General features: G+C 43.1%; 5 protein-coding genes across 5 annotated transcripts; 3 read left to right on the plus strand and 2 right to left on the minus strand.

The window, feature by feature from the left end:
* Positions 1-5,395: 5,395 nt before the first annotated feature.
* Positions 5,396-7,671, plus strand: EAF02_008752 (uncharacterized protein; the record flags this gene model as incomplete). Its single annotated transcript, XM_038904800.1, has 5 exons — positions 5,396-5,587; positions 5,621-5,791; positions 5,857-5,982; positions 6,033-6,113; positions 6,169-7,671. 5 exons carry the CDS (start codon positions 5,396-5,398, stop codon positions 7,669-7,671), a joined length of 2,073 nt encoding a protein of 690 aa, XP_038755210.1.
* Positions 7,672-9,125: 1,454 nt separating this feature from the next.
* Positions 9,126-10,238, minus strand: EAF02_008753 (uncharacterized protein). The gene is made up of 2 exons (XM_038904801.1): positions 10,167-10,238; positions 9,126-10,088 (listed from the first exon to the last, which is right to left on the minus strand). The coding sequence occupies exons 1-2, from the start codon at positions 10,181-10,183 to the stop codon at positions 9,266-9,268; spliced, it is 840 nt and encodes a 279-aa protein (XP_038755211.1). The 5' UTR covers positions 10,184-10,238; the 3' UTR covers positions 9,126-9,265.
* Positions 10,239-10,373: 135 nt separating this feature from the next.
* EAF02_008754 (uncharacterized protein) lies at positions 10,374-11,795 on the plus strand (the record flags this gene model as incomplete). Its single annotated transcript, XM_038904802.1, has 5 exons — positions 10,374-10,475; positions 10,549-11,044; positions 11,138-11,277; positions 11,353-11,556; positions 11,627-11,795. 4 exons carry the CDS (start codon positions 10,374-10,376, stop codon positions 11,464-11,466), a joined length of 852 nt encoding a protein of 283 aa, XP_038755212.1. The 3' UTR covers positions 11,467-11,556; positions 11,627-11,795.
* Positions 11,796-13,135: 1,340 nt separating this feature from the next.
* Positions 13,136-13,597, plus strand: EAF02_008755 (uncharacterized protein; the record flags this gene model as incomplete). The annotated part of the gene is made up of 1 exon (XM_038904803.1): positions 13,136-13,597. The coding sequence occupies one exon, from the start codon at positions 13,136-13,138 to the stop codon at positions 13,595-13,597; it is 462 nt and encodes a 153-aa protein (XP_038755213.1).
* Positions 13,598-13,938: 341 nt separating this feature from the next.
* EAF02_008756 (uncharacterized protein) lies at positions 13,939-15,240 on the minus strand (the record flags this gene model as incomplete). Its single annotated transcript, XM_038904804.1, has 3 exons — positions 13,939-14,310; positions 14,383-14,893; positions 15,008-15,240. The coding sequence occupies 3 exons, from the start codon at positions 15,238-15,240 to the stop codon at positions 13,939-13,941; spliced, it is 1,116 nt and encodes a 371-aa protein (XP_038755214.1).
* Between the last annotated feature and the right edge of the window lie 754 nt (positions 15,241-15,994).

Genomic DNA, 15,994 nt, shown 5'->3' on the forward strand with positions numbered 1-15,994 from the left:
TGAGCATAAGCTAGGTATTGATGATAAACCTCTATGTGTTGGCGGAGACACAAGACTTCAGGTCTGTCATGTAGGCTGTCTGCAATTAGCAATGTAAAAATCGCAAAATCTGTAAAGCTGTTAGCATTGCTGCTACGTAGTTCAGTTGTGGAATCGGAACGGAGCATGTACGCCAGTATCAACTTCGGCGCACTTCCACCATAAGCCAGTGGCACAGCCATTCCTAATGCGCACTTAATGCCAGACGCGACTTTGAATTGCGAGGTATAACGTGTGCGCCGAGGGCCGTCGTTTGAAATTGACAATCGAGGCTTTCACCGTAGAGACCTAACGTTTATGCGTGTACTTTCCAACGTGGAGAGAAGCAGAAGATGGTATTGACCCCAAGTATGTGAGACACGCGAGTGGCCTTCCTTCTCGTTCTTCACAACCTCTTTTGAAGTACTGCCAATAACCGCGAAATATAAGAGGCCTTCGGCTGCCTTTGATAGTGATGTTCCGCCCCAAGCGTACACTCTTGCGGCAATCCCTTCCTCCCCAACCTACCTTACGTCTTCTTGTTTATTTTAGTAGTCGATAGGTCTCCTCAACAGCAGATAATATTGCTTTCGTAAATGTGTTCTTTTGATTGTTGAAGGTTGCAGTTGATTGGAAGAAAACACCAATTAGCAAATTCTATTGAGCCCAAAACGTCCCTGTTGACCAGCTCTGAAACATACTTGCCAAATTTCTTCATTGTATTGGGGGGTAATAGTTGATGCCAAATTCAATATTCTAATGATTGCTGATGCCAGATAGAAGACTTTGTGCTTGGGTTCTTGTAATTGAAATAATTGGTAGTGTTGTGTTCAACTGTTCTCAAAAGTTCTGGGAGTATTTTTGAGGTCTGCGATGCAGGCTAAGATCTACTGCCTGAGATTTATTGATCATCACAATCACGAATAATACCTTTTCGAGTGTGTTGAAGGTTAAAGACATTATATGATATTTTTCCTAATGGTTATTATAAGGTTGCCATGATTTACACCAATTGCAAAGAAAGTGCTTCATAGGTGTGGTGGTAAGCTTTTGGTCTATTGAGCACAAGAATGGTGTCTGTGAAGCAAAACTTAGTATATCATAACAATTGTACCTTGTTCTTGGTGCTCCGTCAGAGTTGGTTGCAAGTTTTGAAGGGTTTTGAGTTTTTGAGATGAAGTGGTGAAGTGGTGAAGTGTTGATCGAATCCGGAAAAGCATTGGTGCATACTCTCATACTTCAGACAAAACAAAGAGACACTCAGTCAAATAGAGGTATTTTGGTGAACTTGGTAGACTCAATTGGATATTCTAAGTCGCTACAGTTAGATTTCAATGACTAAAGAAGTTCTGGACAAATTAGTGAGCTCAGAGATGAAGTCAGCTCACAGGCTCAAGCTCAGGCTCGGGGTGGACAACATGGTCTCAAGCATTGCTTTGGTTAGAATAAAGGCATATTCACCCTCACAGGACACTCTTTCAAACTATGCACAGTTTATTCAATTCAATTGCTGGGTTTAACAAGAAGCTGAAATAGATAAAAGGGAAGTTACTGATCTAGAATTATCCTCATGAAGCAAATACAGAAGAATATGGGTTTAGATTGTAATATCTGCTCTCCCAATGCCTTCAATGGAAAGCAGAACCGTGTAAACAGATTATGTATATCCCACAAAGGGTCATTACAAGTGAGATATTACATATAATCCCTCCAGGAGGCCTATAATTAGACCGGGAGTATGCACCGCAGCGTGACCTGTAGCCCGCTCTCTTAAAGAGGCTTAGGACTGAAGTAAGATCCCTGCAAACTTCGAGGCTAGGCTTCTCTCGTAGATTTGAGCAGCTTACTGCCAATTATCTTCGCACAAATACTTTTTTTCTCTTGCTTCTTTCTACAACACCAACAACGAAACCATCAAAATACCAAAAACAATAGAAAATGGGCACAACGACCCTTAGAAGCATCAAAAAAGTAAGTTACCTTGATCAAATTTTACCTGTATCTCTTTCAAAATGCACTTGTGTCTGTTTAATCATAATTCGACAGCCCTGCCTGCAAAATCAGTATGAGAAGCATGGCTTTCGCACCAGTTGCGCAGCAGACGCCGAGATGATATTCTATCAGGTACCTCAAGCAATCACTGTTCAACTTAGAATAGTCCTATAGTCATCTTTGATAGCATGTTGCTGGCTTGAATTGATTTACGTACACCTCTAATTTGCCAGCAATTTACCTTTCGTGAAAGACCAAACTGACCAGATTATCCTCGCTGCCGACAGACTTAAAAATACAGTGAGTTCTATCCTTTGTGCCTCTTCTATCTTTATCCCGTACGATATTCCGACTACTTTAACAATTTTTGTCTCTTGCGAACAATATTTACAAACAGGTGAGCATCTTCCATTACTCCCAAGTTTGCGCAAACACCAAGCCTAGTCGTTGGCCTCTATCTTCTTCCATATGTGTACTTTCATTCTTGTTCTTATCTCAACTCTTTCTACATTCCTCTTCCCTGTGGATCACAGCGGTATTGTCTACAAAGTTCCAACAGTCGGCGGCATTCGTGCTCTACATGATGCTTTTTCATACTGTCGACCTCGTTTACGAGGAGGATTAAGCACCGCAGTTTGGGCGTTCTTCCGTGTTCCTTTATTTTATTATACCCTGGTTTTGTCAATGTAGTATGCCTCCGCTTCCATTGAGTATTACTGATTTTGAACTCCCCGCAGTCTCACCTCTTCAATCGGAACCTTAAGTGAATTTTGATAGTTGTACAACTAATCATGGTCTCCAGAAAGCACAAAAAAACATTGAATCCTAAAACAGCAACAAAAAAAAGTAAGTGGAAACTTCCTTACAATCTTCACCGGCCTATCTAACACAACAGAATGACTCCGTGCTAACTATTACCAGTGGCCCCTCGACTGGGGAAACTCAATGCTATTCAATTAGGGTACGAAACACTTTCCATCATGTCGCTTCCACTCGTACAGAAACAATCACGATTCCTATCTCTGTTCACCGCGGGCACGGTTCTTGTCAAAATGCCTGAAAAAATAAACACAATTGCTTGATAAGCTATGGCCAACAAGCGTTGTAAACTATTTACAAGAAAGAAACTGTTGTCAGTCAGGTGGACTCTAATATAATCAGACCAACTTACATGTGGTGTGCACCTGGCTTCAAGTCGAAGCCAAGTATTACACCTGGGAGCTTTCATCAAGGTAGCGGGGATTTAGATTTGTACATGCTACCTTGAGAGTTCCCCCTTCCACATACACATGTCCTATCCAAATGTTTGCTTGAATCAATAAAATGGCCGATCCACAGCTATTGCTGGGTATTGGTGAATTAGAATGATCTTGGAATTGTCGCTAACAGCCTCCCTCCTCTTCTAGTATCTATTTAAGGCCCCCCTTAATCAAGGAAAAATGCCAACAAGAACTTCTAGTCTTTACTTGAAACTTCATGCCTTCAAAATGGCATGGGCTTCGGCCTTCATAAAGGTATGCTCAGCCACGGCAGACTCTTTCTTTGCAAAGCTATATCTTCCGTGCATCTCTCCCTTTTCGTCGATGTCTTTCTAATTTGTCGCTGTCACTGGAGCTTGTTTTACGTCGGAACTTCCGAGCTTCATTCCCACTTTAAAATCATGAAGTAGTCAATGATCTGTCTCTGGTCCATGTGTCACTTCTGTATTATATAAAGTAGTGACATACAATTCTGTTGTCCATTGAACTTTGATACTGGTAATCATTGTCGGCTGAAGTCTCTAGCTATCCATATTACTGACTTCACTTGAAGTAATCCCGCTGCTTTTCCTTATTAGTATTGGTGATTATCCCAGTTGTTATGGAGGTGAATATGCGTTGTCAATTAGCTCTTAGTGGTGCTATTTATGCTGCATGTTACCAACCATAGTGTTTGGCATCCGCCAGTATCTGCCGCTTGAGATTGTCAGTACTTGAGGCCATACCAAGTAAACCTCTGTTCATATGCCGATATGTCTGTTGCAACTTGTGTTTGAAAGCTCAACACAGGACCAGATAATCGCAAGTGAAGAAGGGAGTTGCAGATGAAGTCGGCCTGATCTATATCCAACTATTCATCACTTCTCTCAAGATATGTCGAATGAAGATGGAACCAAGACAGTCCTTTTATCATCAATTGTCCATAGCTCATCCGGGTTTTCACCGGAGACTTTTGAACAACCTATAAATTCCTAACAGAATTTATAAATGCAATCACATTTTACTGTGCACCTTGGCTGTGGGGTATGATCAAGACTCTAAAGACACTGGTAAACAATCACTTCCAAGGTAGTGTTCTATATGACCATTACCTCCATTCTCACGCAATTGCATTCACCATGTAACTCCGGACTCTCTGAATTCCTTCTATAAGCTATAATATATGTACTCTAAGCGGTTGCTACAATGCAAGAAGGCACTTACAAATACTCATTCGTTCTTGAAATACAAGCGTACCGAAGATACTAGTATGTACTGTATCTCCTGTTGATTGGAAAGGTTCATTCCCGTGGGCCCACTTTTCTATTCAAAGAGATTGTGGAAAGGGGTTCAGACGAGAATTCAATACAATACAATCATTGTATCCCAGGGCAACAGGCCACTCTTTTCTGATTCAAATCACTATCATTTTGCCTTTCTCCCATTCTCACTGGCTCGTAGAAGTCACCTAATATCCCATTACCTCGGTTTTCGTACGGGTTTTCTTCTAAGTTTTCAAGTTCCCTAATCAACCAATACGGCCCCTCGCTTGGTTCATTTCCCTCTTAAAAACAGCCTCCATTCACGGTCTGAATTCACTTGAATATATTTCTTGATCACATTGACTTGGTACCCACTTTATTTGGTTCTTCTTCTCGACTCCGCTTCCTTTCCCTTGTTTTTAAAAACATTAACTACCCCGCCTGATTCTACTTTCGAACTCCGACTTCCTGAGATTCTACAACCTCTTTCCTTCAATCTCTCCTTCAATCTCACATACAATTCAATACAACTAAAAACAATCAATCTAAAGTACAGGAAAACAATACAAGTTCCATCAGATATTTTCTTGTTCATTGCTTCCTTACTTGCTATTCTCTTTCTCGTCCACTTATTATACTACACCATACTCTCTTTGAAATAATCAACATAAGTTGTCGTATCCAGACTTATTTTCGCACTCTTTGATCTGCAGATACTCAAGACCAATTTCAGTTTCGCACACCAGCGTGTAGTTAGTACAATATTCCATTCATTCATACGTATTCTTTCACATTGAGATATTTACCCTTACCTTTTTGATTTCCCACGCAAGAAAAATTCACCTTCAAAAAATATTGACTAACTTTCATATTCATTTACAGAAGATGGACCAAGACGACAATGGTTCCGAGTACGGTACCAGCGGGTACCCTGAGGAGCACGTCCGACCATCGATGTCGGCTCCTCGGGGTCCCCCTGGTCCGTACCGGGCCATTTACTCAGACCTCCAAGACATGCAAGAGACAAAGCGCCGTCGGATCGATGATCGTATGGATGCAGCCTATGAGGAGGGACGCGTGAGTGGTGCTCCTGCTGACCCTGCCGATTAGCGAGTATACATTAAAGACTTGTTCGACGCCTTTAACTCCGTCGAAATAGAGGGTGATGACGCGATTATCGACAAGCCGACCAAACATGGCAGATTATCGCAAGCAGCCACCAAGTTTAAGGAAAATCGTTACCCGGCATATGCCATCGAGGAAGTCTGTTGGGAAATTTTCGTAAGTGGACCTCCTACTTATTCCTGAGCCCCTCCCATTTCAAAATACTAATGGAGAAATCACAGGACAAGGCTCGAATTGTACAAATGGATGTAAAACTCTTAGAAGCATTTCATGAGTCAAAGTTTGAGGGACCAATGATCCATACTTCGTTTGGTCAACGTTGGACAGCTATTTGTGGAGCCTGCACTGTAAGTACGCATTCAATGCTCCAAAGAATATAATCTAATCTATTTCGTAGCGTTCTAAAGCCTTGTGCAAAATGTTGTTGGACGCTCCATACCTCGACCGTTTCGTTAGTCATCCACAGGGAGAGCTGAAGGTAAACAATTTTATCCTTTTCTATCTTTGTGTTACTGCTAAAGTAAATTTTTTAGATGAAGCTCAATAACAAAAAGATCAACGCTCAGCGCGATGCCCAAAATGAGATTGGTCGTCAGTTCTTGAGCAAAGGCGTGGGACCCGAAGCGGCGGCTACAGCTTTAGCCAAATTGCTTCCTGAAGAGGCACAGCCATACGACAAATATGCCCGCTTCAGCCCTCATCAACCTTCTCGCGGTAATGCAGCTGGTCCAAAGACACCAATAGCCCCAGCTCGCATTCAGCCTACTCGATCAGCTGTCACCAACTCAACCAAGCGCAAGAATATGTCAGAGTCGGAGGACGAAGATGAGTCCGAGGAAGAAGATTACATCGACTCAGCAGTCAGATCCAATGCCAAACCAACTCTTCGAGGTCGTCGAGCGACTCTCAAGACTCCTACACGATCCAATACCACCAACTCTGTCATGAGCAAGACTCCACAAACCAAAAAGACCAAGGGGCAACCGACCAATACTCGCTCACGTCTCGTCAATACTAAAACACCTGTCAAATCACAGGAAGTAGTGGAAGCCGAAGCTGAAGATGATTATAAGAAGACGATTTGTCGACTTCTTGGTCTTGACCCCAAGAATGCAAAGGTCATGGCTTATAGCCTCGAGGATCTAAGATGGTATGCGAGAGCATACAATGTCGACTATATGGAGACTGTGTGGTCACACCCACAATGGCCTGATTACAAGGGCCTCGGACATCTTCTTAAGGATAAAAACGACAATCGTGTGGACCACTTTTCTATCATCATCAAGTCATTGATGCCGCTTGCTAAGTTGCGGGGAGATTACGTCGACGGTAAATTGATGCCGCATAGAAACAGAACCTTCAAGCCTAAGTCACAAGAAGATCGCATGGCACTTGGTTCTGCTATGAATGCTGTGCGTTTTCACGCTGGATATCCTGCTCCTGTCTCTATCGAGTCTCATGGTACCCCGCAAATGATTGCAGAGAACACCAATTTCAAGCCTCAATTACGTCAGCCCGTTGAATATCAACATGTCGATCACGGTTACTATCAAGGTTCAAGTACATATGATCAATCTACCCCAAAATATTATTCCTACAGCCATAACCGTTCTCAGCATGCCAGCCATCCATCTCAGCATGCCAGTCATTCACCTCACTTAGCTGCTTCCACCAGTAGGGGCTATAATGACGGCTCGTTTCAACAAAGACATCTGGGAAATCAACAATCGTATAATCCCGACCCGGGTTACAACTTCAACACTTTTGGTTCTAATCCTCAAGCCGGCACCATGTTCAATGATGGTCTTGGATTCTCTGGTCCGCCCCAAACTGGCTATTCCACATCTTTCAGAGGTCAACCCCCTAGCTATAACCATAACCATACTGTTCCAACCAGTCCTTACACCGCCCCTCAGCTTGGTCATAATGTTGGCCTTGTCTCGCAAAGTCCACATTTACCCAGTCTTACCACTCAGCATAGCGATGGCACATACCCAGACCCGGAGGATTGTTCCAGTCAACAAAACTCGCAATAGATTTAAGGTTCAATTTTCAGTCATCAACTGGTCTTTAGCTGGTTTGCTCTCTTCATTCATCAACCTTTTGATTCCTCGATTGCATTCTGGATCCTTACGGCAAATCACAGACAGTAACTTGTTCAGATGGCTTCGTTTTAGTGCGGTTCTGCACTGCTCTCGATGCATTTTCTTTTTTTGACTTTTCATGTTCCGATTTACGGGCTTCATTTTACCTCGACTCGATATTATCAAAGCGTTCAACGTGTAACGAGCCATTGTGCATACAGTAACAGCGCCATACATACACTTCTCTTCTTTCACTCCTGCTTCTTGCAGGTTATTATTGCGGTAACTTGACTCTATGGGTTCAGATATCGACTTATTTGACACCATACATGCATTTCCTTTACTATCTACCTCCGACTTACGCAATACTTACCGGTTTCTGTATCGTATGAGCTCCAGTAGCGGATACGTTACTTCTCGCAAAACAGATATCAATCATCTGTATTGTGCCACCCACTCTACCATTTTGCATGATTTCACTCGACAATTGGACTTACTGAGCTCCACTGTCAATCAATTCATTGGCGCCTCTTCAAAAGCTTTTCTTTCATATTTTCATGTGCAAGTCGAAAGGATACACTGCGCAGCATAGATCCATTCAGCATCACGCATACAGCGGAGTCTTCGGAAAACGATACCCAGGGCATTTTCACAGCAATTCGCATTCGCACAGCATTCACGGCATTTAAAACACTTTTTTCTGGTACTGGCATGGTTCTACAATCACGGGCATTACATTGCAAGGTGTTGGCGGTCTTATCTCAGGTATTTCTAGGATATAAGGCATAGCGATGGAGTTAGGAAAAGATACCCTTGAAAGCGTTCTTTACGGTTCTTCAGCGGGTTTTTCAATTTTCTTCTTAGTTATCATGGTTTTTCATTCATGAGAAATTGCGTTCGTGCCCTTTCTCTGTATCTAATTTTCTTTCTCTAGATCGTTGTTTCAATTGCTTGCAATGGACGACTTTCCTGTATTCTAGCTTTACTTTCTTTTGTCTGCGACCCTTTGAGGGCTTCAATCTTCAATGAGACTATGCATTCTCTCCAAATTGATGTGCAAACTTGAAATCTTGATATATGAATTGATGAAAGTGACTCTAAGAAATTGAATGGCGTTTATTGACTTGAGTGTATTCACGATGATTCGCCAAAGGATCGCATAGATGTGGTGAAGTCAAGCTTACCGAGTTGAATGAATGATGACGAGCTCCGATCTATTCATTATCTCTCTTCACTTCATAGTACTCGTTTAGATGAACCGATATTCCCTGGGTCCTAATGAATACTGCAGTACTGCTCTCGCACCATTTACTTAGGATGAACGGGATTCGATTCAGGCAGGAGAAACTACACGACGAATCCCCGTTTCTTTTTCTGTGCACAAATTTTACACGTGGTAGTTCCATGCTTGAGAAGTTTTCATTGTAGTAGATTATGAAGGGCTACTGGCAAGGTACCTTAACTCTATACTCTTTTATCAAAAGTCAATCGACTTTGTACATTCTCTCGCGAAGCATCTATATCCAAGTCTAAGTATATCTCTCTTCTAGTTTATCAAGATCCCATATCTTTCATAGGGGAAGTTCTCTAAGGTCTCCAAATAATCACCCCATCCATCTCCCACCGTACCAACAACACCATCTTCCTCCAAGTTTCCTCCTTCTCCAGTCGATCCTGCCAAAACTTCTCCTTCTCTCCCTACAAACTCATTCTTTAATTCCGGATGCGGACACCACAATACTCTCATTCCTGCTCTCCTCCCACTTTCTACACCTGGCACCGAGTCCTCAAATACTAGACATTCTTCCGCTTTCACGGGCTCCTCTCCTTCTTCTAAACTCTGGTTAATAGTGTCCAATGCTAGTCGATAAATATCTGGAGCAGGCTTGCCACGTCCAGGTCCAATTCGTGGATCATCACCAAGAACTTTTCGATGTGGAGGAAAGACTTCGAAAAGTGTTACATGATTCATAGTTTTGGCATCGTACATCTCCTTATGACTACTCGTCGCTAGGGCAATGTGTAGCTTTCTTTCCCTTTCTCCTTCCTTTGCTGCCGATCTCGCGTTCTTTAACTCTTCTAAGAGTTTCGTTACACCGGGTAATGGCATACAGGTTTTAAACAGTTCTCGCTTGAGGGATTCTTGTTCTTCGATGTATTGCTCACGGGAAATTGGGAGGTTGGCCCAGCCAAAGAAAATTTCGCTGGCGGAAGCTGCAGGTCGACCTTGTAATTGTGCTTTTATGGACCAGGGAAGTGGTGGCCTGTTATATTTTTCGAGCAGGGTGTTGGTGACAATAGAGTACTTGTCTTCGGAATCGAGAAGGAGTCCGTCCATGTCGAAGAGACATGCTCGGATTGGGGGGAAGCTGGCATGATGTTAGCCAGAGTTTTGCAGAAGAGGGATACAATTGAGTGGGAAATAAAATTCCGGTGGAGAGACCTACTCTGTTCGAGGTGCCATATTTGCAGTATTGTACTACAGCTCTGATGTCAATAGAGTCTAAAGCTGGCGTGAGTGAAGTGTGGGGACTAACATGTTGGCGGGGTAAATATCACACGCGGTCAGTGCGGCCGATGCGGTATCATTTCCGTTCGTACATGCTTCACGCCAGCAGACCTTACAGAATACACCCCGAAATCATTCATTCATCATGACGACACGTACCGAAAAGTTCCAGCGCAAACCTCGCGACGCTGATGCCGAACCTTCAGAGACTGAAGAAATCCTAAGATTCTCTCCCGAAGAAGAAGCTGTGCGTATTTCCACACCCTTTTGCGATGCGCAACCGCATTCTATCTACTTATTGCTAATGACGTAAATGATAGTCACTCCTCGCCGAATCTAATACACTAAAAGCTGCTGCCAATACTCTATTTTCGCAGAAATCATACAAAGAAGCTATCGATACATATGAGAGCGCATTGTCGACGTGTCCGAAATATTTAGAATATGAGAGAGCGGTATTGAAGAGTAATGTGGCGGCTTGTCATTTGAAATTAGAGGCGTGGAAGGAAGCTGCCAAAGCAAGTTCAGAAGCTTTAGATGGACTCGAAAAGTTGCAGAAAGACGAGGCGACGGATAAGAAAAAGGATGAGGATGAAGAAGCAGGAAAAGAGGAGGTGAAAGAAGAGGAAGAGGCAGATGAGGAAATCATCAGCGAGGGAGCTGCAAAAGCGGAGGATACCAGAGGAAAGAATATTGATGATGCGAAAGAAAGTCGAGCAAAGGACATTGAGAGAATAAGGGCAAAAGCTTTGATGAGAAGGGCGAGGGCTAGGAGTGAACAGGACGGATGGTCTACTTTAGCTGGCGCCGTGGAAGGTACAGTTGTTTATCTCTTTCCTTCATTGGCAACGTCGTGTCTCATGCTAGTGCTCGGAATCTCGATCTAACATATTACACCCCGCAATCTAGATTACAAACTCCTTTCAACCTTTACCAACCTGTCCGCCATAGACCGCAAAACAGTTGAAACACAACTTCGCGTTCTGCCACCCAAAAGTAAAGCAGCTCAAGACAGAGAAATGGGCGAGATGATGGGGAAATTAAAGCAGGTTAGTTTGATTGATTCTTGTAAGTCTCATTTCTTTTGTTCATAAGAGCTTACGATTGGGGTTGTGATACTATAGTTCGGAAATGGCATACTGAAGCCATTTGGATTATCCACCGATAATTTTCAGATGGTCAAAGATGAGAAGACGGGTGGGTATAGTATGAATTTTAATCAAGGAGGGGATTCATGATACGAACATTTGGCCGATACTCAGAATCAAGGCTTTGTGGCTCCAAGACAGGACTAGAGGTCACACCATAACTATCTATCAATCCCGAGAGTAAGCATGTTCTGGTGCATATTAGGCCATTTTTGAGGCGTGCATTCTACATCCTTACACTTCTAAGCAGCCGTTTTGTACTAGGATACTGGACTTTGATAATAGCTTTGCTATACCGCATCTTCGCCTATCACAACGACTCTTACCGGGCCGCACCCATTTGATATCAAAATATAATCTGTTTCACAAGGTCTACATCATGCTTATCTTTGCGCTTCACATATCGATTTCACATGATACCCTTTCTTAAGTCCAACACTTGTATTGACGAATGCGTACCTCGTTGTATGGTCAACACTCTTACCCGAAAATATCCCCCACGAATCGATCCCCCCACATGTTCTTAGTCCTCTCCTTTTATTCGCTTATGTTAATCATGACCTCCATCCTGGCCATTTCCATGTCAGTATCACGCACGAAATATGGCCTCGAATAAGGTCACACCAACCAACTCACTAACAAATACTGCCCTATAATTTCTCCACGATCTTCCTACTTTTCTACTACTTCTCTTCTTCTTTTGTAAGCTACGGACTAGTCGAAAATGCGACGAGTCTCAAGTACACTTCCCTTGTACAAGGTTGGAGGGAGGGAGTCTTAGACACGTTTTTCTTACTGTACCATCGTACAGTATTGCACAGATTGCTCATTGTTCCACGGAAAGAGAGCTCATTTTTGACTTGACCTTAACATTCCTCCTTAATACTTGGAACGCTTTCCAGTTCTAAACTACTCCCGAGACCGAGACATTATACCTCTCTGCTTCGCGCTAGACTTTTGTACGACCTTTCCCCATTTATGAAGGAAAGAGTCAAGCCGTCGCGATACACTTAGGTGTGAGAATTGCAAGGGGCACGGCGTCGGGATAAATATATCGAGTGCATATGCATGCACCTCTATGCATGTCACTTCTCTCTCCTATCGAAACATCGCTTGCAAAAAACCTACAGCAAACCAATTTTACACGCGGGAAAAAATCAACTATATATTTAATTAGGGGCTGACGCGTTCTGCGATGTAAGATCTTCCAAATCTTTCTCTACCCTTGATAATTCATAGGCCTTATTTATCTATCTTTATTCATGGGATAACGTAATTTTACGGCTTCATTCCACATTATTGTATCCCAGCTTCGATTCAAATCTTTATTTTCTTCAAAAAACTTTGATGAATCTACACTCTTTTCACGATCATAAGATCTAGATTTAGATCTATTCTCCATCCATCATTTCCCCAAATCCAACTCTAAATCAACAAACTCTCCCAATCCATCGAAACCAAAAGAACTGAAACCACCCTAATTCCCATGACGTCATAATTCTTCCTCCTTCTTCCAAACGAAACCCCTGACAGTCCCACCGCTACCCCCCGGATCATCACATGAAAAAGATCTGTGCTTTTTTTTTTGTTTAAATAGGATACCAACTGACCATCGAATTCCTCAAATCCCATTGTTGAAGTTTTCTTCTGCGGTCTACAGGTTTCTCCATTGTACGAGTACATATATACCTATCCAAAGATACATATATACATATAGAGCTACGAAATAGAGGAAGAGAGAGAAATCTTCACAGGCAAAATGTCCAACTTCCAACTCCTCACAAAACCAACTCCCTTGAGTGGAGAGGCTCACCGCAAATCTCCTTCTCTTTCTTTTACGCCCTCTCTTGCGCCCTCTTCCTCAGCTTCGAAATCTACATCGAAATCTAAATCAACATCTTCATCTCCATCCTCCTCATCTCCAGCCCTCCGTCCCACCTTCCGTCCCCTCTACAAAACCCTCTCACTTTCGTACCGATATCCCTCCTCCTCTTCCTCCACCAGCAATCCCTCTTCCACAAACGGTACTTCCAATACCTCTACTAATTTCACCATCCTCCTCTCGATCTACAAATACATTGATCTTTTAGCTCGTCGTTTAGCGTTTGAATTCGCATTGTTTATGTTGGGGGGCGGGTTTAATCTCATGCTTTTGCTGTTGTGGCCTGGGTGGATACCGGTTTTGGGTGTGGTGGGGGGTTTGTGGTGGGTTTGGGGTTGAGGGGTTGGGGAAAGTGGAAAGTGGAATTTTGGTATTGGGATAGGGGAATGAAGAAATCGAAAAGGGGAACCCATTGCGGATGCGAAATAGAGGGGGAAATCACAGGAAACTTTCGACAAATAGGGTAAGAACTTGCGCTGGTGTTATTATGTTATTTCGAAAGCTAATTCTTCGTTTCTATCCAGGTTTCATATTCCTTCCTGTTTTAAGGCTTCCGAGTCTATCCATCCATCGATCCCTCGATTTAATCATCCAAAGCGCTCCAGGTCTCGCAACAATTATACAAGTTCGATAGACCTCCGCAATTCCAATTTATACCACCAGGACCACAGAACATTTCCTCAAGAAAAGAAGAAGGCATTTCCCCCAGCATCTCTCTTAACTTCGGTCTGATAGTCCTTCTCAGGGTTAAATTCTTGCCATACGCTGGCTGGATAGATATGTTTATTCCTCTCATACCATCTGCGATCCACTACTTTTGTAAAAGTTGGGTCATCGCCAAAGCCCTCTAAATCTTCGACTTTCGTTGTGGGGGTTTTGGTACCACTGGAAGCGGAAGGACGTGAAAGTGGGTTGTAGGATTCTGGGATAGGGGAATCGGTGTCGAGAGGGGTTATCGAGGTGGTAGGAGGCGGTGAAGAACTATGAGGGAAGAGGACTTGGCTATTGGGTCCAAGGGTATGGTTTATGATGAAGTAGTAGAAATCGTAGTGCTAGAAACCAATATAGTGAGCATTGTATCCAATACGTATCCAAAAATTGAAAGCAAAGCCAAGGCAACTTACATGCGGAATAATCAAACCCCCTCTAACCAACATTAAATCATCTACACCGACTCTCGCCCACTCTCTATTACTGTTCGCCTTCTCTCCAACCCCCAACTCGGCACCAACTTTCCTACTCCTATCCAAGAAAACCCAAATAAAATCTCCTTTTTTCACCCTCGCTACTCCACCTGGTATATTTGTCCCATCATAAAACACAAACGGAATTGCAATCTCTGTCCCCTTGACCGCTTCTTGGATTGCCAAAAACTCTTTCCGTAACGATTCTCGCGTTTGCGCTTCTTTCAACAATGCAGATTTAGTCAGCGTTTTGGGGACAAACGAAACGCTAGAATTGACGCCTATTTTCTTCTTCTTGTTTGGAATATCTGGAGTTGCGGATCGTGAAGGTTCGGACTCTGTATTTTCTCCACCTTCTTCGTCGTCGACTCCGAATGATAATTTGGGTGTTCCCGCTTTCTTTTTCTTTTTCTTCAGGGGACCAGATTGATGATCGGTGGATGTGGAGGCACTGTACTAATGCTATTAGTCCTATTCGTAATATTTGAAGCATGCGATTCATCTCGCGCTTCTCAATCTCCCTCTCCCTTGAACCCAAGCGCAAAAGAAATCGAAATAAACTCACCCGTCGCCCACAGGTGTACTAGCTCCACTCCTTCCGCTTCCGATCTCCTGCGCATCCCTCTCCTTCATCTCTACCGCCTCCGCTCTGCGCTTGCGAAAATCAGACAGCTTGACCAATCCCACGGTTTGCGTACTGAGCACATCCTCAACGGTTTTCGATTGCGATGTGAAGCGCGACTGTGGATTTGGCGTTGTGGTGCGCGATGGAGGGTCGGAGGGTGGATTGGACGACATGTTTATGGGGATGTAAATTATATTGTGAGGGAAGAATCTGAGACGGTCTGGATCTTGAGAAAATGCTAGGTACCTAGCCCTGGAGGTAGATGGTGACTCGAGATGTGGCTGTGGTATTTGTGGCTGTGTTGTTTGTGGCCAGTGCTACATAAAAAATGCGCTTAGTCAGAGAATCTAGGTACATTTTCGAGAAAAGACAACTCGGCAATGTTATCCGAACCTCCGACGTCATTTGTTGAATTGAATTGATTGATTGAGTAAAAGGATGTCACTAAGAACTTGCTTGTAGAGAATCTTACCCATCTACCTTGACTTCTACCTGGCAGAAAACAATCTATATCTGCACATTCATACATACCAAGATGTGTGTCAAGATGTATGTCAAAGATGTATGTATGGTGGAATATCTATCAACAATCCTCTCATTGGCAGATGTGGCCTACGATTCACAACATACCACCAAATAGAAAGGATTTCCCCAGAACCCTTAATGCCAAGACTTGGAACGCCGTTAAGAATCCAGAGAGAAAAAAACCACTTCAGATATGATCAACCAGGATTAATCAAGGTTTCTTCTTCTTTCCTTCCCTCTCTTCCTCTCCTTTCATCAGTTATTTATATCAAATCAGCCTTAAAATCGACGAATTCATGCGTTGCAAGATTTTAAACATAACTTGGCAAAAGCTTGATTGTTATCCTGGCATGTTCAGCGTCATAACCCTCTGGAGCCCCTCTCGCCCCTCCAATCATCCAA

This window comes from Botrytis sinoallii (assembly GCF_014898435.1).
Source record: "Botrytis sinoallii strain Bc 23 chromosome Unknown BSIN_017, whole genome shotgun sequence".
Lineage (NCBI taxonomy): Eukaryota > Fungi > Ascomycota > Leotiomycetes > Helotiales > Sclerotiniaceae > Botrytis > Botrytis sinoallii.